Genomic DNA, 27,864 nt, shown 5'->3' with positions numbered 1-27,864 from the left:
TCACATGTGGTGGGTCCTACTGTTCTGGCACCAAAGGGGGGCTTAGTAAACGCACAAGGCCCCCGACTTCTATTCCAACCAAATTCCAAAAGCTCAATGGTGCTCCTCCTCTTCAGAGCATTGTAGTGCGCCAGCAGAGCACTTGATGTCCACACATGGGGTATTTCCATACTCAGAAGAAATGGTGTTACAAATTTTGGGGGGCATTTTTTCCTATTACCCCTTGTAAAAATGTAAAATTTGGGGAAAAACCAACATTTTAATGAAAATTTTTTTTCTCATTTACACATCCGACTTTAACGAAAAGTCGTCAAATACCTGTGGGGTGTTAAGGCTCACTGTACCCATTGTTATGTTCCGTGAGGGGTGTAGTTTCCAAAATAGTATGCCATGTTGGGGTTTTTATGCTGTTCGGCACCATAGGGGCATCCTTAATATGACATGCCCCCCAAAAACCATTTCAGCAAAATTTGCTTTTCAAAAGCCAAATGTGACTCCTTCTCTTCTGAGCATTGTAGTACGCCCGCAGTGCACTTGACGTCCACACATGGGGTATTTCCATACTCAGAAGAGATGGAGTTACAAATTTTGGGGGACATTTTCTCCTATTACCCCTTGTAAAAATGTAAAATTTGGGGAAAAAAGAGTATTTTAGTGAAAAATAATTTTTCAATCATTTACACAACGAACTTTAACGAAAAGTCGGCAAACACCTGTGGGGTGTTAAGGCTCACTGGACCCCTTGTTACGTTCCTTGAGGGGTGTAGTTTTTTTTTTTTTTTTGCTGTTCTGGCACTATAGGGCCATCTATCCTAAATGTGACATGCCCGCTAAAAAACATTTCAGAAAAACCCACTCTCCAAAATCCCATTGTTGCTCCTTCCCTTCTGAGCCCTCTAGTGCACCCACAGAGCACTTGACATACATATATGAGATATTTCCTTACTCGAGAGAAATTGGGTTACAAATTTTAGGGTGATTTCTTTCCTTTTACCCCTTGTAAAAATTCAAAAACTGGGTCTACAAGAACATGCGAGTGTAAAAAATGAAGACTTTGAATTTTCTCCTTCACTTTGCTGCTATTCCTGTGAAACACCTAAAGGGTTAACACACTTTCTGAATGTCATTTTGTATACTTTGGAGGGTGCAGTTTTTATAATGGGGTCATTTATGGGGTATTTCTAATATGAAGGCCCCTCAAATCCATTTCAAAACTGAACTGGTCCCTGAAAAATTCTGATTTTGAAAATTTTGTAAAAAATTGGAAAATTGCTGCTGAACTTTGAAGCCCTCTGATGTCAACATGTCAACTTTATGATGCAGTCATAAAGTAGACATATTGTATATGTGAATCAATATATAATTTATTTGGGATGTCTATTTTCCTTATAAATAGAGAGTTTCAAAGTTTAAAAAGATGCAACATTTTCAAATTTTTCATCAAATTTGGGAATTTTTCACCAAGAAATGATGCAAGTATCAACGAAATTTTGCCACTAACATAAAGTTGAATATGTCATGAAAAAACTATCTCGGAATCAGAATGAAAAGTAAAAGCATCTAAGAGTTATTAATGCTTAAAGTGACAGTGGTCAGATGTGCAAAAAATGGCCGGGTCCTTAAGGGGTTAATGAAAGGTTACAAACAGGCACAACTTTTGCTTAGCTGGGTTTTTTCAGTCTGAAAGAAATGCCACATAAAAAACTGCGCTTATTTTTCTCCTCCATAAAGCTGTTTTGTGTGGCATCTTTTTTAAATAGTGTGTATTCGAATAGGTGTTTAATTTATTTATTTGTCATGTGATTTTTTTTAATCATGTAACTCAAGGACGTTTATTGAAGAATTGGGGGAAAAAACATCGGTCGACATTTAAATGAAATGAAACGCTATGGCAGAAGACCCAGAAGGACCCCACTGCTGACACAGAGACATAAAAAAGCAAGACTACATTTTGCAAAAATGAACTTGAGTAAGCCAAAATCCTTCTGGGAAAACATCTCGTGGACAGTTTTTTGGTAAAGCACATCATTCTACTGTTTACCGAAAACGGAATGAGGCCTACAAAGAAAAGAACACAGTACCTACAGTGAAATATGGGGGAGGTTCAATGATGTTTTGGGGTTGTTTTGTTGCCTCTGGCACTGGGTGCCTTGAATGTGTACAAGGCATCATGAAATCTGAGGATTACCAACGCATTTTGGGTCGCACTGTACAGCCCAGTGTCAGAAAGCTGGGTTTGCGTCCGACATCTTTGGTCCTTCAGCAGGACAATGACCCCAAACATACGTCAAAAAGCACCCAGAAATGGATGGCAACAAAGCACTGGAGAGTTCTGAAGTGGCAGCAATGAGTCCAGATCTAAATCCCATTGAACACCGGTGGAGAGATCTTAAAATTGCTGTTGGGAGAAGGAGCCCTTCCAGACCTGGAGCAGTTTACAAAGGAAGAGTGGTCCAACATTCCGACTGAGAGGTGTAAGAAGCTTATTGATGGTCATAGGAAGCGACTGATTTCAGTTACTTTTTCCAAAGGGTGTGCCACCAAATATTAAGTTAAGGGTGCCAATAATTTTGTCCAGCCCATTTTTGGGGTTTGGTGTGACATTATGTCCAGTTTGCTTATTTTTTTTTTCCCTTTTTTGGTTTAGGTCCAATACACACAAAGGGAATAAACATGTGTATAGCAAAACATGTGTTACTGCAATCCTTTTCTGTGAGAAATACTTCCTTTTCTAGATAAATTTCAGGGGTGCCAACATTTCCGGCCATGACTGTATATTATGTTGTGTATATAATTTTTAACTGTATATGCATATAGTGCTGTCTGTACCTATCTTGTGCTTCTGTGTATATGTTGGGCTGATGGTATGTATTTTGTGCTGGATTAATACATTATTTAGTAGTTTACAAGTAACATTGTGGGATGAAGAAATCGCTCTGTTTATAGTCAGCTTTTCACATTTCAGAATGTACATTTTCACAGTTTGCATTCACAGTACGCTGTATTTTTCCAATAGGATCAATACAGCTTACGTGCCTCTGGAGAAGTGATGGAAATCCAGTGCTTTACTACCTGTCCATGATTTTGTGCTCTGCACATGTGGATCCCCCTTCACTGCCCCCTCTCCCCTCCAGCTCCCCCTCCATAGCCCTGCACCAAATCCTCCTATGTCTCCTATGTAGAGATACAGGCAGAAGACAAGTGACAGCCAGCATCTGAGCAGGTAGGTACACAAGGGAAGGTGGGGGTGCCAGGGGTGGAGAAGGGCACTGTAGGATGCAGCTGGTGCAGGTATTATCAGGTAACGTGTCTGTGATAAACAATGGGGGTAGGGAGAGAGATATGAAGATGATGCCCGAATGGATCAATGGCTTCTGCAGCACCTGCACCGAGAGCCCCATCTCATCATAGCAGGTGCCCTTAATGCCAATGTTTTTCTATATTTTCAGCTTTTTTAGCTTTTTTATACTGTTATCTATTGTAGCAGCTCTCACCCTCTCATCACCCCATTTTCCTAACTCCCAGCTTGCTAGAAAGACATTTTCTCTGTAGAGTTGTGGCATTGATTTTAGGTCCCCCCCTTGCCCTACTGGTTTTCCACATGTCATCTCTCATCTTACATTACGGAGAAGTCTTCCCCCAGGGGATAAGGTCCCAGACGCTTTCCTTTTCTACAAGATTTTCCTAATGAGAATGGATAATTGTGACACCGAGCATTACACTATAACATGAGTGAAGAAGACATATGGTGGCAGCAAGGGTTAAATCTGTCTTGGCTGCCGCCATGGCATACGTTTCTGCAAAGGCGACATGTCATTTTACCAGCCGGTTTAATATACACTAGATGTGCTAGATAATATTTATTCATTATATGATGTGTCATCTAACAATGCTGCAGAGTTGAGTTTGTCACCTTTTATTACTTATTAGTGGCTTTCTATAAGACTACAAGTAACACAATTATAGAAGACATTCATTACATTGGTGCATACAGAATGTACAGTTCAGCTCTGCTACATCCAAGTGTTTCAGAACTGTCTCTTTTGAGACTGCGTTAGACGTGCACTTTGGTTGTGCGTACATGGAAAGTTCCGGGCACATATATGTACCCAAAGACACTTGTTTACCCAGTGGAAGCCAAAGGATTGTCTTTTTGGCTTTTGTCAGACCGGAATATATTGGGTATGTTGCGTTCTGTGGAATTGCGTAGTTGGCTTTGATTTTACCTACTGAGGCCTCTAGTAAGAAGAGCTTTTTTATTAAGTGACCGCCTAAACCAGTGGTCTTCAAACTGTGGCCCTCCAGATGTTGCAAAACTACAACTCCCAGCATGCCCGGACAGCCAACGGCTGTCCGGGCATGCTGGGAGTTGTAGTTTTGCAACATCTGGAGGGCCACAGTTTGAAGACCGCTAGCCTAAACCTTTAATGTACAGGAGCCTAAGGCTTGCTCTCACATGCAATCCTTTTGGATAATATTGTAGGTCTTATTGGCAGTCCTATGTAAAAGCAAAGATAATGCTTTGGCATATGATCATAAGATGTGTCAAATGTCATATTGTGCTCTGCTGCATCCATATTTGTAGTAGGTGAATATTTGTGGCATCCATGTACCACAGGTTACTTGAATGTACATGCCAGTGTATAATATTTAGATATATAAGGCTGCATTCACACCACGTTTTTTACATACGGGTGCCGGATCTGGCGGGGGGAGGGGCAAACCGGGCGCTCCCGTACCCCAGCCGGATCAGCCCGTGACTCCATTTACTTTAATGAGCCGACCGGAGTCAAACGGTGACTCCGGTCGGCTCAGTTTTGATCCCTATGCGGTTCTGGACCGGACCTAAAACCATAGTATACTACGGTTTTAGGTCCGGTCAGGAAACCGCATACGGTTCAAGAATGAGCCGACCGGAGTCACTGTTTGAGCTGGGGTACGGGATCGCCCGGTTTGCCCCTCCCCCCGCCGGATCCGGCACCGTATGTAAAAAACGTGGTGTGAATGCAGCCTAACCAATGTGGGCATCGATCCCTTTGTGAAATACAGTGATCCCTCAACTTACAATGGCCTCAACATACAATAGTTTCAACATACAATGGTCTTTTCTGGACCATTGTAACTTGAAACCAGACTCAACATACAATGTACGGACAGCCCAGATCTGTGAAAAGTGTCAATGGCCGGAAGAACTGACCAATTAGAATGGACATTTACACCTCTACTACTGAAGTGCATGCACTGACTGACTGGTAGCGCCTCGCTACATTACAGGGAGGTATTACATGTTCTGTTTTACTCTTTACCTGTGCCAGGGTTAGCTGCTCCTTTGGACACAGGTAAGGGCGGCTACATTTTGCGTGCACTGTAGACCCTGAAGAAGCTCCTGTCCTCTATATAGACCAGTCTTTCCCAACCAGGGTGCCTCCAGCTGTTGCAAAACTACAACTCCCAGCATGCCTGGAAAGCCTTTGGCTGTCCAGGCATGCTGGAAGTTGTAGTTTTGCAAAAGCTGGAGGCACCCTGGATGGGAAACACTGAAATAGACAGTGATTTACAGCTCCCAGCAGATCTTTCTTACTTTTATATGTAAGAATTTGCTTTATCTATGTTAGTTATCTACTTATTTCTATTTAATCCTCACTTTTTCCTATTTTTGGATGACATTTTGGTGGCTTCAGAACCAATTACCAGGTTTCCATAGAGTTCTGGTTTCAACATACAATGGTCGTCCCGGAACCAATTAATATTGTAACTTGAGGGACCACTGTAAATATGTAAAAGAAGAGGTTATGGATAATTCATGACACAGCAGCAATGATAACAAGCCGTCTCTTTTTAGGCTTTATTATCTGAAGCAGTGCATGGTCCTGAACTGATTTTAGGATAATGCAGAGACAGCCATATACTTAAGACAGGTGTCAGCCGGAGACCCGACTTCACCATAAACATGTATGTTCTACATCTATATTCCAAAGGGAAGAGGGACATAAGCATCTGCCATCCTCTACTCTACTAGCTGCTGCTTATCTCCTATGGGAAACAAAGGCTCTTTCATAATTTAACATGGACAATCAATCTTAGCCTCCACTTTTGTCTTTGGGGAACAGTTCTAAGTGCAGGTTATCTACTAACCAGGAAAGACATACACATACATACATACAGCAGGTGATATAAGTATTGAACAACATTTTTCACACTAAATATATTTCCAAAGGTGTTATTGACATCAAATTTTAACCAGATGTTGGAAACAACCCAAGTAATCTAAACATACAAAGAAACCAAAATGATGCAGCTCAGAAATTAAGTTGTGTGTAATGTGAAAAAAAATGTTTTGAACACATGAAGAAAAATGAGGTGCAAAAAGGCATGGAAAGCCTAGACAACAGCTTGAATCTATCAGTAATTAAAAAGCAATCCAGTCCCTTTGGCAGTGCAAATTAATATCAGATGGTTCAGTCCCTACTGATGCCTACAAAAAGGTCTCATTGCCAAGGTGTCACACAAGACACACCAATCTCATCATGGGGGGTAAAAGCAAAGAGCCGTATGAAGACCTTCACAACCTAATTGTTGCAAAACAAAATTATGGCGTTGGTTACACGTGCATTTCTAAACTTGAGTGAGCGCTGTTGGGGCCATCATAACGGCGTGGAAAGACAATCATTTCACCATAAATTTGCCTCGACCAGGTGCTCCTCTTAAGATTTCTGACAGAGGAGGGTAAAGAATCAGAAAAGTTGTCCAAGAGCCAAGGACACGTGGGGAGCTTCAAAAAGACCTGGAATTAGCAGGAACTGTTGTCTCAAAGAAAATGTACTCCGCTGCCATAGCCTGTACGCACACTCACCACACAAGGCTCTTTTACTGAATGAAAGCATGTTGAAGCTTGTTTGTAGTTTGCTGCACAACATTTGGAAAAGCCAGTGAAATACTGGGAGAATATAGTGTGGTCAGATGAGAGCAAAATGAAACTGTTAGGATGTCATAATATACACCATGATTGGAGGAGAAATGGCTGCACATCACTCTAAAAACACCATAGCAACAGTGAAGTTTAGAGGTGGGAACATTGTGGTGTGAGGCGGCTTTTCAGCAAATGGTACTGGCAAACTTCACATAATTGAAGGAAGGATGAATGGGCAAATTTACCAAGACATTCTTGACAAAAATCTGCTGCCATCTACCAGGATGATGAAGATGAAACGACCTGACTTAAATCCCATTGAAAATCTATGTAAAGACTGAAGATCATGATTCATAGACGAGGCCCACAGAACCTTCAAGATTTGAAGTTTGTGTGGAAGAATGGGCCAAAATCCCACCACAGAAATGTATGCGACTAGTTTATCCATACAGGAGGTGTCTAGAAGGTGTCATTACCAACATTTGGTGAAAATTTCATGCCAAAAGCTCCTTTGTAAATATATTTAGTCAGAAAAATGGTGACGGGTTCAGTACTTATTTTACCCGCTTTACAGATATCCCTACGGTAAAACTACATCTGCCTGTCAAAACGAAAGCAAGTAAGTTTATTTATCTTGTGTATTACAAATGTTATGCTATGTGAAAGAAGAGTAGAGGAATGTTTGTAATGTTTCCACTCAATGACGCAAGGAGAGATACTGAGACGGGGACATATTAAAACGCAAAGTAGCAGATTTACTTGTCAAATTTATGACAAATATGCTGTCTGCAAAATATATTGTTTTATACACTTTTTTAGCTCATTGTTAACCAAGGGGGCACTGCTTAATGAAAAAGAGGAAAGTAGTGTATTGGAAAAGGGGAGTGCCTAAAATAAGTTTACCAAGAGATGGCATACAGTTAGACAAGCATTAGCATAGAATTTAAAGGGGTACTTCGGTGGAAAACAAGGTTTTTCATATCAATTGGCTCCAGAAAGTTAAACAGATTTGTAAATTACTTCTTTTAAAAAATCTTAATCCTTTTAAGTACTTATCAGCTGCTGTATGCTTCAGAGGAAGTTGTGTAGTTCTTTTCTGTCTTACCACAGTGCTCTCTGCTGACACCTCTGTCCATGTCAGGAACTGTCAGAGCAAATCCCCATAGCAAACCTCTCCTGCTTCGGACAGTTCCTGACATGGACAGAGGTGTCAGCAGAGAGCACTGTGGTCAGACTGAAAAGAACTACACAACTTTCTCTGAAGCATACAGCAGCTGATAAGTACTGGAAGGATTGAGATTTTTTAAATAAAAGTAATTTACAAACCTGTTTAACTTTCTGGCACCAGTTAATTAAAAAAAAAAATTCACAGGAATACCCCTTTAAGGTACTGTTAACAAATCTGTTCCATCATATATCTTACTGGGCCTCAATAAAAAAAATCTGCGACATGGTCCCCCACTTATAACCTTTTTTTTTTTTTGTATTGGGCATATGGGGCAGTGAGATTTTTTTGGGCCCCTTGGCTCTAGTGTCTGGGTACAATCTTAACCATTGCACTTTCTATAGTTACAGTTTACACCGGTGGAAAACTTTTTTTTTTAAATGGACTGATGCCAGAAAGTAAAACTGGAAGAGTAAAGATTTTTTAATAGAAGTCATTTACAAATCTGTTTAACTTTCTGGCACCAGTTGATTTAAAAAAAAAATGTTTTATACCGGAGTACCCCTTTAACTTAGAGTAAAAGCTTATAGTTTTTAAGATGGAAATTGGTGCAGATTCCATGTTGGAAACAGTAACATGTAGGGTATTTCTACATGTAGTGCCGCTATTTTGGCTACATAGTCTTTACAGGTTTTAAAAATTGTAACATTAAGGGAAAAAAATTATCCATGTAAAAGAACCCCTATCAATCTCTGGTTCATTAAACCAGAATACAGTGAAGAGCCCCTTAAAGGGTAGCTCCCAACATCCTTTTTTTTTTCTGTCCCTGCCTATTGCCCATCTATCTTACTATATAAAAAATGCCTTTTTGTCTGCCTGGTAGTGTGCTCACTACCAGGAAGACTTCCCTAGCAGGCAGACGTCAATGATGCCTGATGGGGAGCCGACTTCCGCCCTTAGTTCATCTATACAGGGTGCCTCCAGCTGTTTCACCACTACAACTCCCAGCTTGCCCTGACATCTATTGGCTGTCAGGGCATGCTGGGAGTTGTAGTGGTGAAAAGCTGTACAATAAATTTGTTATGGCCGCGGCACAAAACAGTAAACTTTACAGACATGTATTCATGGTCAATTGCCCATCATATGCTACAATGGATCACTCAAGACTTTCTTCGATCTGATGTCACTGATAAGGTCCATGGTTGCAAACAAGCCGAAAAAAGGAATTTCTATAGTCATGTAAACCCTAACCCCCCCCCCCCCACACACACACACACACACACACACACACTTTCAGGTGAGGGCTGTTTTGGGTTTTGCTAGGGAAACCTTTGGTTTCTGCGTATGACCCTGCTTGAGTAAAAGCTGGAACAGAGACGGCCGCTCCCTCCACAGGACAACGTTCCCTGTGAAAATACCAACTACACATACATTTGTTCCATTTTTGGTTCTGTATTTTGCTTTTTACTGTTTCTGGTGATACTGCTGAAGGGGAAATGAAAGCAAAATGTGTTTTTAAATTCAGTTCATTTACATCTATGGGCTATTAATGGTGCTAATACAGATCTGCGGAAACGTGCTGCCTATTGGAATAAACAGCAACACAAAAAATTTCATATAATAACAATAATAATTAAAAAAGATAGCATTGTGAATAAAATAATTTAAATACATTGTTTCAGTTTTTTTCAATAAAAAATATGTAACTTATGTAGATACTTCCTGAAGTGTGAATAAGCCCTTTACATCTTTTTATTTGTCAAGGCACCGTAAGCAGTGTCTACAAACATCTGAGGTTATAGGACCACAGTTTTAATATTGTAGAATATAGTAGAATATTGAAGAATGTGGACAGAGAGAGAGCTCCAGCTCACCCAGCTCGGACAGATGGAGCAGTGGATCTACGACACCGGACTGTGTCGGCCACAAGCAAATAGACAAGAAGAGATGATCCAGCTCTTGCAGGTAAAAACTAGGTTTTATTGGCACCCAACCACAGGAAACATGGACAGAAGTAACGCGTTTCAAGCGCCAAACACTGCGCTCTTAGTCATGTTTCCTGTGGTTGGGTGCCAATAAAACCTAGTTTTTACCTGCAAGAGCAGGATCATCTCTTCTTGTCAATATTGAAGAATGGTTATATTTAACTTCTGATGGGTTGCTGCCATAGGCATAACTTGTAGCTTCTGGGCACCAATGCAAAATCTACAACAGGGCCCCATGTGCCAATCATAAATCTGGTCTCTTATGGGGCAGATGTGCTTTGTAGCCCCCTTATGCCCCAGGGCTACCCCTGTACCCCCATAGTTACGACCCTGGTTGCAGCTCTGTCTGGGCCCTAACATTTAACCTGCTAGGTGTCTTACATCTACTTGATAAGTCTTTATTAGTGCAGGTAGGACAGCACAGATGTTGGCTTTGCTAACTCAGCCAAGCAAAATGTTAAGATGCAGTTATCCTGCTGCCATTAATCAGAATGACTTAAGGTCTCCGCGGGGAGGAACATCATGTAGTGCGGACCTTGTGATAGGAATACAGGATTCATGCATGACCTGCTGATCCTGCAAACTGGAAAGACTTTAATATATGCCGGAGCAGGAGATTATAAGAAACCTGTAACAATATAGCTGATGTCTTAATTCCCTCCCCTACTACTGGAATAGTAACATAGTTCATAAGGTTGAAAAAAGACCAGAGTCCATCAAGTTCAACCTATAACCCTAATGAGTTCTATATCTATAATTGAATTACATTGTTCTATATGTAAAATTCTGAGACTATGCAAAAAGAATTAACATCTGCCTAAATAATTATAGTGGTCAGAGCTTCCTTTTTTCTGATACAGAGCTCCAAAATTCTGGCTGCTTGTAGAACCAACCAGTACTTTTTCATGCTGGATCCACTTCTGGCTGTGGCTTGAAAAACTGCCTCAAACTGCTGTGTGTGAATGGCAGAGAATTTCTGCAGAGAGCTCTCAAAATCTCTATTCAGTGAGCTCCCCCTAGTGGTTGTTCCAACAATTTTATTGTAAATGAAAGCAACCAGAGGCATTAAAGGGTACTCTGGTGTTAGACTTTTTTTTTTTTTTTAACCCACCCAGGTTGCAGATATTAAAACCAAAAGTCTATTTATTTATTTATTTTTTGTCTTATTGTTGGCAACCTGGGTATGATTAAAAAAAAAAAGTCTAATGCCAGAGTTCCCCTTTAAACCCCAGGACCATGCATTCAAGATCTCTTCTTTCTGTCAGTGAAGGCAAACATTTAGAACTCTGCTACCACTTTAAAGAAGGAGATGTAGAAGAATGGGAAGGGTGTGATGGATGGAAGGAGGGTTAAAGGGGTATTCCAGCCCTGAGACATCTTATCCCCTATCCAAAGGATAGGGAATTAGATGTCTCACCGTGGGGGTCCCGCCGCTGGGGAACCCCGCAATCTTGTACTCGCCACCCACCTGTTTGAGCTGCACGCTACGGTGTCAGCTCACAAACAGCCGGGTAGCAACCACAGGGCCAGAGTATTGTGATGTCACGACTCCGCCCCCCTGTGACGTCACCCCCCGCCCCCGCAATGCAAGTCAATGGGAGGGGGCATGACGGCCGTCACGCCCCCTCCCATAGACTTGCATAGCGGGGGTGACATCACACGGGGACGGAGTATTGTGATGTCACAACTCTGCCCCCGTGTGACGTCATCCCCCCCTCCCCCGCCCCCGCTATGCAAGTCAATGCGAGGGGGCGTGACGGCCGTCACACCCCCCTCCCATAGACTTGCATAGCGGGGGTGACATCACACGGGGCCGGAGTATTGTGATGCCACGACTCTGCCCCCGTGTGACGTCACCCCCCGCTATGCAATTGTGACGCATAGCGGGGGCGGGGGTGACGTCACACGGGGGCAGAGTCATGACGTCACAATACTCCAGCCCCGTGGTCGCCACCCGGCTGTTTGTGAGCTCGCACTCGCAAACAGGTGGGTGGCGAGTACAAGATTGCGGGGGTCCCCAGCGGCGGGACCCCCGCGGTGAGACATCTTATCCCCTATCCTTTGGATAGGGGATAAGATGTCTCAGGGCCGGAGTACCCCTTTAAAGAGAATGATGATAGGAGCAGATGTCATAAAACACTAGAAGAGAGGAAAGTCTGAAAGACAAAGGATTCCTTAGATTTGATATACAAACCCATTAAATACAATTCTTGGGGTCCCAGATTTTTCTAATTTTGCTTAATTGTTCCCAGAACTTTTTTTTATGAAAACCACATGTGTAACGTGAACACACTAGATTTTCCAGAATGCTTTATTGTTTTCACATTGAATAAGAGAACAATGTCTTAGAACATTCTGTGAAAAATAAGAAACAAGTTCCAAATTGCACGTGGCGACATCTGTATAATCCTGCACAGTCACAGCCTCTGTAACGGCATGAACGGCAACCCCCAAAACTACACCCCCACCCCCTAACAACAGTGGGGAAGATTTATCAAAACCTGTCTACAGGAAAAATTGGCCAGTTGCCCATAGCAACCAATCAGATTGCTTCTTTCATTTTGCAGAGGCCTTGTTAAAAACGAAAGAAGTGAGCTGATTGGTTGCTATGGGCAACTGAGCAACTTTTCCTTTGCACAGGTTATGAGAAATCTCCCCCCGTATGTTCCTTCAGGGATGGGCTAGCCTACCCCCTAGACCAGTGGTCTTCAATCTGCGGACCTCCAGATGTTGCAAAACTACAACTCCCAGCATGCCCGGACAGCCAACGGGTGTCCGGGCATGCTGGGAATTGTAGTTTTGCAACATCTGGAGGTCCGCAGGTTGAAGACCACTGCCCTAGATTACTAGAGGATCATGTTCTGGACCCAAGATCTGATACTAAGATCCAGCAAAAGACAATTCTGTAAGGAGGGGACTTTGCAGCTATGTACTTGTCTCTAGGGTCTATTTCTCATGGAAAGATTAAAACATGACATATTAGATCAGGGCTCAAGTCCTGCAGGAACTCATGGGAACGTAGTTCCTGCACTTTTTCCACAGCAGGAACGCAGTTCCCATTAGCAGGAATCCTGCAGGACCAGCCCTTAAAGGGGTACTTCGCCCCTAGACATCTTATCCCCTATCCAAAGTATAGGGGATAAGATGTCAGATCATGGGGCTCCGTTCGGGATGACTGGTGATGCGGGGCAGAGGCTTGTGATGTCACAGTAATGCCCCCTCAATGCAAGTCTATGGGAGGGGGCGTGACAGCCGTCACGCCCCCTCCCATAGACTTGCATTGAGGGGCCATGAGCATGAGGTCACGAGCCTCCGGCGCTGCACCCAATGCTCTAAACGAATGCCGGGTGCAGCAGGGAGAACGTGGGGGTCCCCAGCGTTGGGACCCCCGGGATCAGACATCATATCTCCAATTCTTTGGATAGGGGATCAGATGTCTAGTACCCCTTTAACTGGAAATTTTGGGTGAGTTCCCACACTTTTTTTCCCAGGACTTGACCCCTGTATTAGATCTAATCGACAATACCAACAAAAATTATAATGCAGTTAAAGGGGTTATTTGGGGATATAATTTTCTTTTTTACATATGGCTTAGGGAAACAAAAATAACCTTTCCTGAGGAATGACAACCCAGATGGGACAAAGTCTGGAGATGCTGCAGGCCTTGGTAGCATGTTTAGGCCAAGCATGAGCAACATGCGGTCTGGCATTGTTGTGTTGAAAAATGGCTCCTGGAATACTTTAGAGAAATCAATGTAACGCCAAGCTGTTAATGTACCTGGAATAAAGTCTAGAGCTACTGTACATTATGCCACCCCACACTATAATCCTCGGACCGGTGCGACCTTCCCTCATGAAGGCCTTTAAAGGGTGCTAGGCCGCATGTTGCTTGTTTTACCATGAGCAGCCTGAATGAGCTTCCTTCCATGGCCTTCGTTGTTTACATATCATTAAAGGGGTACTCCGGCCCTAAGACATCTTATCCCCTATCCAAAAGGATAGGGGATAAGATGTCTGATCGCAGGGGTCCCGCCGCTGGGGACTCCCGCAATCTCTCATGCAGCACCCACCTGTGTGAGCTCCACGCAGCACTGGAGGCTCGGAGTCTGAAGCATTATGACCACGGGCCGGAGTATCATGACGTCACGAATCCGCCCCCCGTGTGACGTCACGTCCCGCCCCCTCAATGCAAGTCTATGGGAGGGGGCGTGATGTTCCAAAAAGAAAAGAATTTCCTCTGTATTATTCAGCAGCTAATAAGAACTGTAAGGATTAAGATTTTTTTAATAGAAGTAATTTACAAATCTGTTTAACTTTCTGGCACCAGTTGATAAAAAAAAAAAAAAAATTTCCACCGGAGTACCCCTTTAACGACGCAGGACGTATATTTACGTCCTGCTCCGCCTCCCGCGATATGAAGCGGGATCGCGCCGCGATCCCGCATCATATCGCGACGGTCCCGGCGCTAATCAACGGCCGGTACCTGCGGCTAATACCACACATCGCCGATCGCGGCGATGTGCGGTATTAACCCTTTAGAAGCGGCGGTCAAAGCTGACCGCCGCTTCTAAAGTGAAACTGAAAGTATCCCGGCTGCTCAGTCGGGCTGTTCAGGACCGCCGCGGTGAAATCGCGGCGTCCCGAACAGCTGACCGGACACTGGGAGGGCTCTTACCTGCCTCCTCGGTGTCCGATCGACGAATGACTGCTCCGTGCCTGAGATCCAGGCAGGAGCAGTCAAGCGCCGATAATGCTGATCACAGGCGTGTTAATACACGCCTGTGATCAGGATGAGCGATCAGTGTGTGCAGTGTTATAGGTCCCTATGGGACCTATAACACTGCAAAAAAAATGTAAAAAAAAAGTGTTAATAAAGGTCATTTAACCCCTTCCCTAATAAAAGTTTGAATCACCCCCCTTTTCCCATAAAAAAAATAAAACAGTGTAAAAAAATAAATAAATAAACATATGTGGTATCGCCGAATATATCGCAGTAAATGTCCGAACTATAAAAATATATAATTAATTAAGCCGTACGGTCAATGGCGTACGCGCAAAAAAATTACAAAGTCCAAAAAAGCGTATTTTGGTCACTTTTTATAACATAAAAAAATGAATAAAAAGTGATCAAAAAGTCAGATCAAAACAAAAATCATACCGATAAAAATGTCAGATCACGGCGCAAAAAATTAGTCCTCATACCGCCCCGTACGTGGAAAAATAAAAAAGTTATAGGGGTCAGAAGATGACATTTTTAAACGTATAAATTTTCCTGCATGTAGTTATGATTTTTTCCAGAAGTGCAATAAAATCAAACCTATATAAGTAGGGTATCATTTTAACTGTATGGACCTACAGAATAATGATAAGGTGTCATTTTTACCGAAATATGCACTGCGTAGAAACGGAAGCCCCCAAAAGTTACAAAATGGCGTTTTTTTTTCGATTTTGTCGCACAATGATTTTTTTTTCCGTTTCGCCGTGCATTTTTGGGTAAAATGACTAATGTCACTGCAAAGTAGAATTGGCGACGCAAAAAATAAGCCATAATATGGATTTTTAGGTGGAAAATTGAAAGGGTTATGATTTTTAAAAGGTAAGGAGGAAAAAACGAAAGTGCAAAAACGGAAAAACCCTGAGTCCTTAAGGGGTTAATGGCTTACAAAATTTAATTAAATGATGTTACATGGCAAGCTTTTCAGCTTTACTGCTACCATGTACACTGTAAATATTTGCTTATATGAGGCTTTATACCAGTACTTTATTGGCATGTAAGTAAAACCATTTAGAGCAGTACTCTCCTAATGTGTGTCTCCAACTCGTATCACACCCTGGTCTCCCAATAAGCCTTTAGACTTGTTGGTGGTGGGTTGTGTTTTTAAATACATTGGCACCTACTGTGGAAGTGGCTAAAGTCTCTCTAATACTTTCTACATACTTACTACATGACACATTTTTGGATGAGCTGTGGCAGCTGATGAGTGGGGGTGTTGGATGTCTGCACCCTGCCAATCAGCTATATATGGCCTAATCCGAGGAAAAGTCAACATTCAATTTTGCCTGGAAATCACCTTTAATTTCCCATTGCTAAGTAGTGTTGAGCGGCATAGGCCATATTTGAATTTGCGATATTTCGCGAATATATGGACGAATATTCGTCATATATTCGCTAAATTCGCATATTCGTAATATTCGCGCTCTATTTTCGCATATGCGGAAAATGCGCACATGCGAAAATTAGCATATGCGAAAATTAGCATAATCAAAAATTAAAATAAGCGAAAATTCGCGCACCAGTCTCAAACAGTAGTATTAGAGCCTTCTTTACATCACACAAGCTGGAAGCAGAGAGGGATGATCACTGTGATGTGCACTGTGAAAAAAAATAAAAATAAAACGAATATTCGTAATTACGAATATATAGCGCTATATTCGCGAATATTCGCAAATGCGCGAATATGCGATATTTGCGAATAAAATTTGCATTGCGAATATTCGCGAGCAACACTATTGCTAAGTTCCAAATCCCCAGTTTCCCCGCATACAATTATTGGGTTAAATAATAAAATATTGGATGTGTGGTGGCGGATTTTGTGGCAAGCCTTGTGGGGTGTAGGGTAGTTAGGGTGTTGCTGTTCGGGATAATAAAGGACGCTGTTAACCCTTGTCACTCGTGATGCCAGGGTGAGGGTTAAATACTGTAATCTTGACAGGCCTATTGCCACCCTTCCCAAGAGCAATAGGTGATGCAGAAATAAAGGATTGTCCACAACCACTGTTAACTGAAAACTTGCTGGAACTTTTACTGAAGAATTTCTGTACATGCAGCAATAGTAACAGTCCAGATAACAGAGTCTCTGCAGATGTGGCTGAGCAGCGATGACAGTCGGTTGGGATCAGATAAGCTCAATTTAGCTTCTCAGAGATTTTGTAGCATAGATCCGCTGGATTTAAGGGTGTATTTAGGTCCAGTGATCTTGCGGTGGGTAGCGGGGAATTGCTTAGTCTATCCGCTATGTTAGAGGCCGAGGCCGCAAGGCTTTGGCCTAGTAACTCGTCTTGTAAGCTGCGGAGGTCCTACCTCTTCCAGAGTCAGCAACCCAAGAGAGCGATCAAGATGGCGCAGCTCCCTTATATGGCAGGAGCTGGCCGTTTTGGATTGGTCCATAACAACTGTCACTCACCGTTACATTGCATTATCGGTGAACACGTCACGGGAACCTCCAAAGGTCCTGTAGCAAAACCATAGAGTTCTAACCTAATCACGTGACCCGCAGGTCCTGCTACCCTGAACAGGTAGGCAACTAAATATATACATATATCTATACTTACATTTATAAAAACTTCTATACGGTCATAGACTAACTGAGGGGTGACAAGGGGCTAACTATAGGAGAGGGACCCCGATGTTCCTAGGGACTCTGACTATGGGGACCTCTACAAAGGTAACGTATGAAATACGGTACCGGGAAACCACAGATGCTTGTATCATTTAACATGGATTCTTAAAAAAATAGTACCTCCTTCCCCCTAAGTGCACCCCTGAATGTTAATTTGTTTTCTACCTGCTGCCTTACAGCTCTATTGAACGTCTAAGTTTGAGTTGTCTTGTACAGACTTTGTGTTGGGGGCACAGGAGCTTCAATCTACAGTATCTCTGTCTCTGCTATCCGGCATGTATCGTACAACACAGGATGTTTTGTACTATTTGTTTCCATACTTCCCATCTAATGAACTTGAACTGTCTGTAAATCATGATACTGCCAAGTGGTAACTCAGAGCCAAGTGGAACACCATTCAGATGCATGATCTAATCCCTCAATGAGCCCAGGAAACATAGACACAATATTCTCCTTGAATGTCAGGAGAAAGGATCTGTAAGAGGATCCAGGCTTAGCAATGACTGCAGAGGTTGTTCTCCTTACAATCCTGAACATATTTTCCTGGCTCTTCTCCTATAACCGTAAAAGAGAGACCCCTCTATTCCTCTTGTTGCCTTGGAGACATTGTACACCTCCCTCCCCGCTCCCTTGAATGTCTGCCGCTGCCGGCAACTCACATGGGGTGTACTGCCTTTGATCATAGGTCTTCAAACACGTAGTCTCAACACGAATCACTGAGTTAGGAAGAAAACCGTATATAAAATCTAGAGCCAGGAAAACAAGGAGCTGTTTACATCGACATGTTACTTAGAAATGGAAGACAATGGTGGATACTGAGGGGCCCTGTGCAAAATTACCATGTGGGCTCCTTTCACCAGCTTACCCACAAGTCATATTCTCTCAAATGTAAATAAATAAATTAATTAATTAATAACTGTAGAAAAAAAAACAACACAGTGTTTTCTGCCATTTCCCCAGAAAAAAATAGTCTTAATTTTCCTTGCAATGTTTGGTACAATTCCAGGTAGTCTAGGATAGTGAAAAGTTTAAAGATGTCTGATCGCAGGGGTCCCACTGCTGGGGACCCCCACGATCTCGGCTGCGGCACCTCAGATATCCGATGAACTTTGCTCCGTGCCGGACGACTGGCGATGCAGGGCGGAGGTTTGTGACTTCACGGCCACGCCCCCTCCCATAGACTTGCATTGAGGGGGCGTGCTCATGACGTCACGAGCCTCTGGAGCTGCACCGGACGCTCTATGAACGAACGCCAGGTGCAGCAGGGAGATTGCGGGGGTCCCCAGCGGTGGGACCCACGCAATCAGACAACCCCTTTAAGGGTTACAACCCTTGTGATCTATGGCAGTAAAGAGTTTTTAGTTACATATGTGGTGGTCTAGGGTTCTAAAGTCTGATTTAAAAAAGGTCAAGCTGCACAGCTGGTGGCTGGGAGAGCCTTTAATCTCAGGAGTCAGCCTCCCACCCAATAGAAAGTAATAACATATACTAGATATACCCTATCACTTTCTGTGATGAAAATAGCCATTTAATAGTTACATTCCTCATGAGCTTGGGCAATACAGGGGTTAATGATAAGATTTCGGTTGGCTGGCTATTGAAGAGGTAAAGGGGTCGACCAGGCGTACTCTGATATCAGCACAGAGGGGCATAATTACAAACATACTGGGTATCACAGATGCAGTGGTAACCTCCTGATGCCCAATGAGTGTCATGCACGGGTCAGGTTCTAATTCATGGGTATGCCTGGACAGCCCCTTAAACAGAATCCCTCGTAGCCTAGGAATAACTCCCTCCTAATATGTTAACTCCCTATTCTACAGTGATGACCGCAGGGCAGTCTGTGTTATCTATGAGAGACCCTTAGAGAGGACAGGGTTAGGAAGCTATAGAATCAGGGGCGGACATATCACCTGTGCAGCCGGTTCTGCTGCACAGGGGCCCTCTCACACAACACACATATGAGCAGCGGCGCTGTCCGCCGTTGCTCACTGTACTAAAGCGGCCGCAGCACATAATAGCACAGCGGTCACTTTACAGTGCCAGACTGGCCTACCGGGATACCGGTAAAATTCCCAGTAGGCCACATGCCCCATAGTCCGGCAGTGGCCGGCACATCCTCGGCTGCACAATCCGCTGCCTCACTCTAGCACTTGTATCAATACCTTGTGTGCAGTGGCGGCTATAAGCTCCCAGCTCCACCACTCAGTCCACTAACCTACTATGAAGAAGCCAGGATGTTCGCATCACGGCACAGGCGGCGCGATGATATGACATCATCACGCCACCTACTCGATGACACAGACGTTACTGCGCCGGTTCGAGTGGCTCTGCGTGGGTATGGTGGAAATTAAGTTGTTGTTTTAGCTTTTATTTGTTTGTTTTTCATTTTTTAAAATTGTGCTGCAAAATAGGAAGTGGGAGTGAAAGAGGGGGGGGGGGGGCAGTCACCTGCATAAAGGGGGGGGGGGAGATCGAGCTATCTTTGGAGGGTGGAAAAGGGGGAGGTGCCTGTCAAAATACCTGCCTGAAGGAGGAGGGGGGGGGATAAGTCTATTCATAGAGGGTGGTAAGGGGGAGGGGAGCCTATATATATATATATATATATATATATATATATATATATATATAGCCTTGCAAAGTGATGCGCCTGTGCTCGGCAGCCCTTGGCTGGCACAATGACACAGTGCTGTGGGGCTGGTATACAATCATTTCCAGGGCTGGTTTTTACCCACAGTCTGGCCCTGGCACTTTAGACAGTGAGTCTGCAGCTGGCCGACCGGGTATGATGAGGGACGTCGCGCAAGTGACGTACCTCCGCAGACCCGCACAGGAGGATGTCAGTGACGTCACTTGTCAGGCCGCCACGGGAGAGAAGAAGCGCTGACGCCACCGAAGCGAAGAAGCACTGCACAGGCCAGGTAAGTGTGTCATGTGTGTGTCCATGTGTGTGTCTCTGTGTGTTGGGGGAGGCTATGCTAGCTAATGTGGGAAACTGCTACCTAATGTAGGGAATCTATGCTACCTAATGTGGGGAAACTGCTACCTTATGTGGGAGAAACTACTACCTAATGTGGGGAAACTATGCTACCTAATGTGGGGAAACTGCTACCTTATGTGGGGGAGACTGCTACCTAATGTGGGGAAACTATGCTACCTAATGTGGGGAATTTATTCTACCTAATGTGGGGGAACTATGCTATCTAATGGGGGAATCTATGCTACCTAATGTGGGGAAACTATGCTATCTAATGGGGGGATATATGCTATCTAATGTGGGGAACTATGCTACCTAATGTGGGGGGGGATATGCTACCTAATGTGGGGAATCTATGCTACCTAATGTGGGGAAACTGCTACCTAATGTGGGGAATCTATGCTACCTAATGTGGGGAATCTATGCTACCTAATGTGGGGAAACTGCTACCTAATGTGGGGAATCTATGCTACCTAATGTGGGGAATCTATGCTACCTAATGTGGGGAAACTATGCTACCTAATGTGCCGCCACCGAAGCGAAGAAGCACTGCACAGGCCAGGTAAGTGTGTCCATGTGTGTGTCTCTGTGTGTTGGGGGAGGCTATGCTAGCTAATGTGGGAAACTGCTACCTAATGTAGGGAATCTATGCTACCTAATGTGGGGAAACTGCTACCTTATGTGGGGGAAACTACTCCCTAATGTGGGGAAACTATGCTACCTAATGTGGGGAAACTGCTACCTTATGTGGGGGGAGACTACTACCTAATGTGGGGAATTTATTCTACCTAATGTGGGGAACTATGCTACCTAATGTGGGGAAAATATGCTACCTAATGTGGGGAAACTATGCTATCTAATGGGGGAATCTATGCTACCTAATGTGGGGAAACTATGCTATCTAATGGGGAATCTATGCTACCTAATGTGGGGAAACTGCTACCTAATGTGGGGAATCTATGCTACCTAATGTTGGGAAACTGCTTCCTAATGTGGGGAATCTATGCTACCTAATGTGGGGAAACTGCTACCTAATGTGGGGAATCTATGCTACCTAATGTGGGGAATCTATGCTACCTAATGTGGGGAAACTATGCTACATAATGTGGGGAATCTATGCTACCTAAAGTGGGGAAACTGCTACCTAATGTGGGGAATCTATGCTACCTAATGTGGGGAATCTATGCTACCTAATGTGGGGAAATTGCTACCTAATGTGGGGAAACTGCTACCTAATAAGGGGGCCTGAATGAGCTGCAGAATATGGGGGCCTTAAAGGGGTACTCCGCCCTTAGACATCTTATCCCCTATCCAAAAGGATAGGGGATAAGATGTCAGATCGCCGCGGTCCCGCTGATGGGGAGCCCTGGCATCCCCGCTGTGGCACTGCGCTATCATTACAGCACAGAGCGAGTTCGCTCTGCACGTAATGACGGGCAATACAGGGGCTGGAGCATCGTTAGTTCGCGGCCCGCCCCTTTCAATACAAGTCTATAGGAGGGGGCGTGGCGGTCGTCACGCCCCCTGCCATAGACTTGCATTAAGGGAACGGGCAGTGATGTCAGGAGGGGCGGAGCCATGACATCACGCTGTTCCGTCCCCTGTATCGCCCGTCATTACGCACAGAGCGAACTCGCTCAGTGCTGTAATGATGGCGGGGTGCCGCAGCGGCGATCCCGGGGCTTCCCAGCAGCGGGACTGCAGCAATCCTTTGGATAGGGGATAAGATGTCTAGGGGCGGAGTACCCCTTTAATAAATAATTAACAACTGATGTTTGGGGGGGTCCTCCTGAGCAACTGATATGGGTGGGAGCCCCTGTGAGCAAGTGACATATGAAGGATGGGGGGGGGGGGGGGGGGGGGCCCAGGCACATTCTTTGCACAGGGGCCCTCTGCTGTCTGTGTTCGCCCCTGTATAGAAACTGAATACTATAGAACAGCAATGAATACTGATGGTAATTTTTCAAAAATACTGGTTTATGATTATAATCTCATTAGACTGAATTTTGCAAACTTGAATGCATATTACAGTAAAATGCAGAACGTAATTGCTAATATAATGAGTCATATGTTATATCTACCACCTTTACATTTCTATTGTCTATAGACAGCTACAGAGGGTACAGATGTACAGGTAACAACTAGGCTCTGGTGCCTTAGTGGGCTCAAAGACCCATCTACAATTTATAAATACTCTAATAGTATAAATGTCACATGGAAGAGGTGGGCCAGGACCCATAAGCTGTGCCTATGGTCTACAGATATGTTTGTATGGAAAATGTACAGTGTATACGTCCTAGAACAGGAGAGGTATAAAAGCAGAAGTTTCTAACTGGGATCTAACACCACTTGTGATGTCATGCCATGCCCCCTCAATGCAAGGCTATGGGAGGGTCGTGGCGGCAGCCACGCCCTCTCCCATAAACTTCCATTGAGGGGGTGTGGCGTGAAGTCACGAGGGGTGTGGTTGTGACGTCATGACCCCCGCTGCCCTCACCCAGCATTCTAAATGAAAGAGATCACGGGGGTCCCAGCGGCGGGACCCCCACGATCAGACATCTTATCCTCTATCCTTTGGATAGGGAATAAGATGTCTAGGGGCGGAGTACCCGTTTAATCCTGCATTGCTTTTAGAAAGGTGTACACCCACACTCATGGTGACATTGGAACGTCTATGGATCCATAGTACATAATATGCATGATGACCTGATATATGCTCATAAGTATTAACAATATCATTCCTCAGATAGTTTTTTAACTGTTAAATATTGTTACTTACTCTTCTAGTGCTAATAGATTTGAGGTAGCCATCTGCTTCTGGTTGAAGAATAACCTCTTATTTTTTCTTTTTGCATCATCTAGAATGTTTGCGTCAAGTTTTCTCGGAATATGGGCTCATCTCCTTCTCTTTTCTCCGGTGGCCTTTGGTACAGATTTTCGCTCTGCCTTCTCTGTCGCCCGTACGACCAGTATGGAAGGGGGGCCTGAAATGGTTATCACTTTTGACAAAGTGAATGTAAATATTGGAGGAGATTTTGACCCCAAACAAGGTATTTTCAGATGCCGTATTCCAGGAGCATATTATTTCTCCTTCACCGTTGGAAAGTTCCCTAAGAAAAACCTTTCAGTCATGTTGATGAAGAACAAGAATGAAGTTCAGGTCATTGTCTATGATGAGCATCACCACAAAGAGAGAAAAGTTGCCAGTCAGAGTGCAATGTTGCAGCTTGACTATGGAGACACGGTTTGGCTTCGGCTTCATGGTGACCCTAAATATGCACTCTACAGCAATGTTGGACCTTATACAACCTTCAATGGCTATTTGATCTACCCTGACACATCCTATTATTTCCAGAGTGGCAATGATGGCTACAAAGTGCAAAACTCACAAAACTCAATTACATCTACAGAAGGCTCCTCAGAACAGAATGAAGTATACAAAAAGTACACAGTGAGTGGCGACCAACCCATTAACACAGACCCTAGGTCGGCTTTTTCAGTTGCCCGAACCGAAAGTCTTGTTGGGTCAGAGGACAATAAGGTTCAGCATCAAGCAATCATCTTCGACACTGAGTTTGTTAACATTGGGAAAGACTTCAACCTATCCTCTGGAGAATTTCATTGTCGCTTGGCTGGAGCATATTACTTTTCTTTTACCATAGGGAAAATGCCTTATAAAACCATGTCTGTCAAGTTGATGAAGAACCAGAATGAAGTCCAGGCCATGATTTATGATGACAGCCACTCTAAAAAACGTGAAATGCAGAGCCAAAGTGTGATGCTGTCAATACAACCTGGAGACACAGTTTGGCTCTATAGCCATGCACACGATGGCTACGGGGCCTACAGCAATCATGGAAAATATATTACTTTCACTGGATTCCTGATTTATCCTGAGATACCCTCAAAGCAAAATATAGAAACAAACCCTAAACCAGAAATAATTACTAAGATTTGATAGGTACCACGATGGGTACAATAACAGTGCCAGACTATGACCAGTATACGAGGCTGAATTAAAAAATGGGTGGCCTAGGCACACATGGTGCCACAGAGACAAAAAGCACATACTATTGAGTTATATTCACCCAAATGTCACTCATAATTTTGTTTGTAGCACTGCTCAGTGTAATAGGATAGCACATACTGAAGCACATGTCACCTATATTTTCTTAAACATTGACCTTACGAATGCATACAGTTTTAAATAACCACCAGCAAGGGATTACTCAAATAGGTTCACTCCTTAGGGTACAGTAAACAGGTGTGAATGTTATTAGCCAACCAGGACCTCGAATTTAGTAGAAGTTAGGTAGATGTGACACAATATATTGGACCAGATATTCTGACCATTTAGGGTCATCTTAAGTGCTCACAGTAAGCATTTCCTACAACTAGAAGTACCTTTTATTGTCATCCTTAATTAGACAATGGCTTCCTCTTCTAACATACTATTTGATGAAAGTACTAACAAAAACAGGCAAATTGTGTATCCTAAAAGGTATGAGCTGTAGAAACATAAGTCCTTTTTACATCTGGCAGTTATGGCCACCTTTAAGTGGACATGTGGTCAACTCCCCGAAAATAAGATTGCATTCTGATGTAATAATGTAGGGTGCCCTGATGACACACCTTTTTACAGTTTCTTGATATGCTGGTTTATAGCTCGAGGTACGAGGGTTTATAATTGTCTGACAATTCAGGGAATCAGTCAGATGTGCGGGAACTTAATGTTAATAATGGGAGTGACTATCTGGTAATAGGTGACATTATACACTCTGGGGATGTTTATAAAGCATTCACACACCCCTGACTGTGTAACCCTGCCCATCATCTGACATCTGACTGATTCCCTGAATTGTCAGACAAACTATACACCCTCATATCTCAGGAATGGGAGGGCTTATGTAGGTGAAATTGTAAATAGATGTGAGATCAGAGCACCCTAAGCTATTTTATGACAGTAAAATCTAAATTTTTGGGGGTGAGGGGGGGGGTCACTTGTCATTGTCCCCTCTTTAACATGCAAATTTTGAAGTGTCAATGGGAACCCTCAGCTATCTCCCAACATGCCAGCCACATTTACTTAAAAGGGGTATAGAAATGGTAAAATGGCAATGATCCTTTAAAGAGTCATACTTTAAAGGGTCCAGAAAACTTAGTTGGCTGGGTGCATCAGTGTGTAGCTGCTTTTGCGGTCACTGTGCCTGCCTTATAAGATGGAAGATGCACTGCATCCACCAGTATTTTTTTTCCCACCTAATAACATATTGGCTCTGCATGGTTACTTTTTCTTATCTGACTTAGCACAATTTTCTATTTTATGGAACTAATCTCTTGTAAACAGAGTTCCATCTATGTCCTAGTGGAGAAACCCAACAAACAATATATTTGTATCTCAGCTTCCTATTTTTGGCATCTGTTTCCTCCCCCCCCCCCCCCTCCTTTTTTTTTTTTTTTAAAGATAAGTAAGTATGACATATTGCTAGGATATGCCATAATTTACAAATTGGTTGGGAAATGGCTACCAAGACACAGACATGTCCCCAGAATGGACAACAGCATTAGTTGTCCAACAACAGCGCCACAACTTTCAGGTTTTTTGTGGTATTGCAACTCTGACCCATTTTCTTTAAAAAGAGTACCTGCCACCAAGTAAAGAGGTATTATGGGAGATCAAAACCTGTGCGGAGCAGAGAGGGAGAGTGGTGGTTGCCCACAGCAACCAGACTTTTTCATTTTTAGAGAGGCCTGGGAAAAATGAAAGACGCAATCTGATTGGTTGCTATGGGCAACTGCACCACTCTTCCTCTAGACATGGAGCGATAGATATGCAAAGCCGCGCTCATGTCCGCCCCACCAGCACTTCCGGAGTTCGGACTTGTGCCAGTCCAGAACAAGTCCGAGGGCTATGCAGGGCCTGCTGAATGCTACAGAACAGAGACCCCTAGTGGCCAATTTTTCAAAGATAAAAAACTGATGGAAAGATTGATTTTTTTTTAAAGATATATGGCAAATAGGCATAACATTAAATAAGGAATAACATAGCAAAAGTTTTACTTAATGACAGGTACTCTTTAATTGAGCTTACCTGCAATACTAAACACAATTACCAATGGACATGTGTGGTGCTATTCTATAAAAAAGTAATTTTCTAATCCTGGCCAACCCCATCAAGCACTGTTTGTGCAGGTAACTTCAACGCAGCCCCATTCACCTAAACAAAGTAGCACTACAATTCTCTGCACAGCCAGACCACAACTGTAGAGGGGGAACTTCTCAAGAGACCTCCAGCAATCAGAATGTTATTTCCCACAAATATTAAAATACAGGAAGACCCGCTTTAAAAGGAGTAGTCCAGTCTAAAGGATAGGGAATAAGTGTCAGATCGTGGTTGGGCCGGCCGCCGGGACCCCCTGCAATCTCCTGCCTGGCACCCCGGCTCTCCACATGCACACAGCAGTGTCTACCACCGCACAAAGCAGTGGTCAATACGCCCCCCAGTCAGCTCTATGACAGAGCCAGAGATACATGAGTACAGAGATTCATCTCTCCTGGAGAGATACATGGAGGGCGTGTGCCTACCCCTTCTCCGTGCATGGGGAAAGCCAGGGCACCGTGCAGATTGACAGGCGATCTGACACTTATCCCCTATCCTTTGGATAGGGGATACATTTTGCAAAACTAGATAACCCCTTTAAGTATAGTAACACCTAAATATTTTCTATTTTTTTGTGTGGAGTTCTGCTTTAAATCCACTCTGCTTGCAACTATGTGTTGATAGAATCTGTTAGACATTGGTCTTTATCTCCATTTACGAGACTGTTATTTGCACCGTTCATCTATGTGTCAGTGAGCATGTGTAAAACCTGTGTTCTGCATGAGTGGAATGGTGAATCTACTTTATGTCCATAGTCATCTTATTGAAATAAGGAATGCAATGGAAAGAAGGTCCTCCTGACACATGGTAGGTGTAAGATACACTGAAGCAATGCAGAACATTCTATACATGTAATACTAGGGGAACAAGAGAATAAAATCATTTTCTATTTCCCATGTGTGTCGTTTTAAAATGTCATTAACAGTGTATGTTTATGCAGATCGGGGTAATGCTTCCTCTGGGAGGATGGCTTCTGATGCCAGCAGGTACTTAAACTTGTTAATGAACACTTCTATTTGATCAGCGAGCAGCATGGGATAAACAGTGTAGCGGATTCTGAGTCACTGACACCAATTTACAGGCGTTTTGCAGGTGCTGTGATAATTGGGGGTTTCTGAAAGATACTAACAACACTAATCTGCTGCATATTTGCATTTTTAATGGTTGGAGAAAATAAGAAGAATAAGACAGATGCTTTCTTTCAGGAACAGCGCCATTACTGTGCATGGGCTGTGGTTGATACTAAAGCTCAGCCCCATTCCATATG

General features: G+C 43.5%; 1 protein-coding gene across 2 annotated transcripts; it reads left to right on the top strand.

Moving 5' to 3' along the window:
* Positions 1–3,099: 3,099 nt before the first annotated feature.
* C1QTNF4 (C1q and TNF related 4) lies at positions 3,100–27,491 on the top strand. Of its 2 annotated transcripts, none has more exons than XM_056526560.1 (2): positions 3,100–3,223; positions 23,300–27,491. In XM_056526560.1, the coding sequence occupies exon 2, from the start codon at positions 23,301–23,303 to the stop codon at positions 24,393–24,395; it is 1,095 nt and encodes a 364-aa protein (XP_056382535.1). In that variant the 5' UTR covers positions 3,100–3,223; position 23,300; the 3' UTR covers positions 24,396–27,491. The 2 variants fall into 2 exon arrangements, with proteins under 2 accessions (XP_056382535.1, XP_056382534.1); XM_056526559.1 differs by lacking the exon at positions 3,100–3,223 and adding an exon at positions 3,286–3,414.
* Positions 27,492–27,864: the final 373 nt, after the last annotated feature.

The sequence above is a fragment of the Hyla sarda genome, chromosome 6 (assembly GCF_029499605.1).
Source record: "Hyla sarda isolate aHylSar1 chromosome 6, aHylSar1.hap1, whole genome shotgun sequence".
Classification (NCBI taxonomy): Eukaryota; Metazoa; Chordata; class Amphibia; order Anura; family Hylidae; genus Hyla; species Hyla sarda.
The sequence above is the reverse complement of the archived record's forward strand: the minus strand, read 5'-3'. Positions and strand labels throughout refer to the sequence as shown.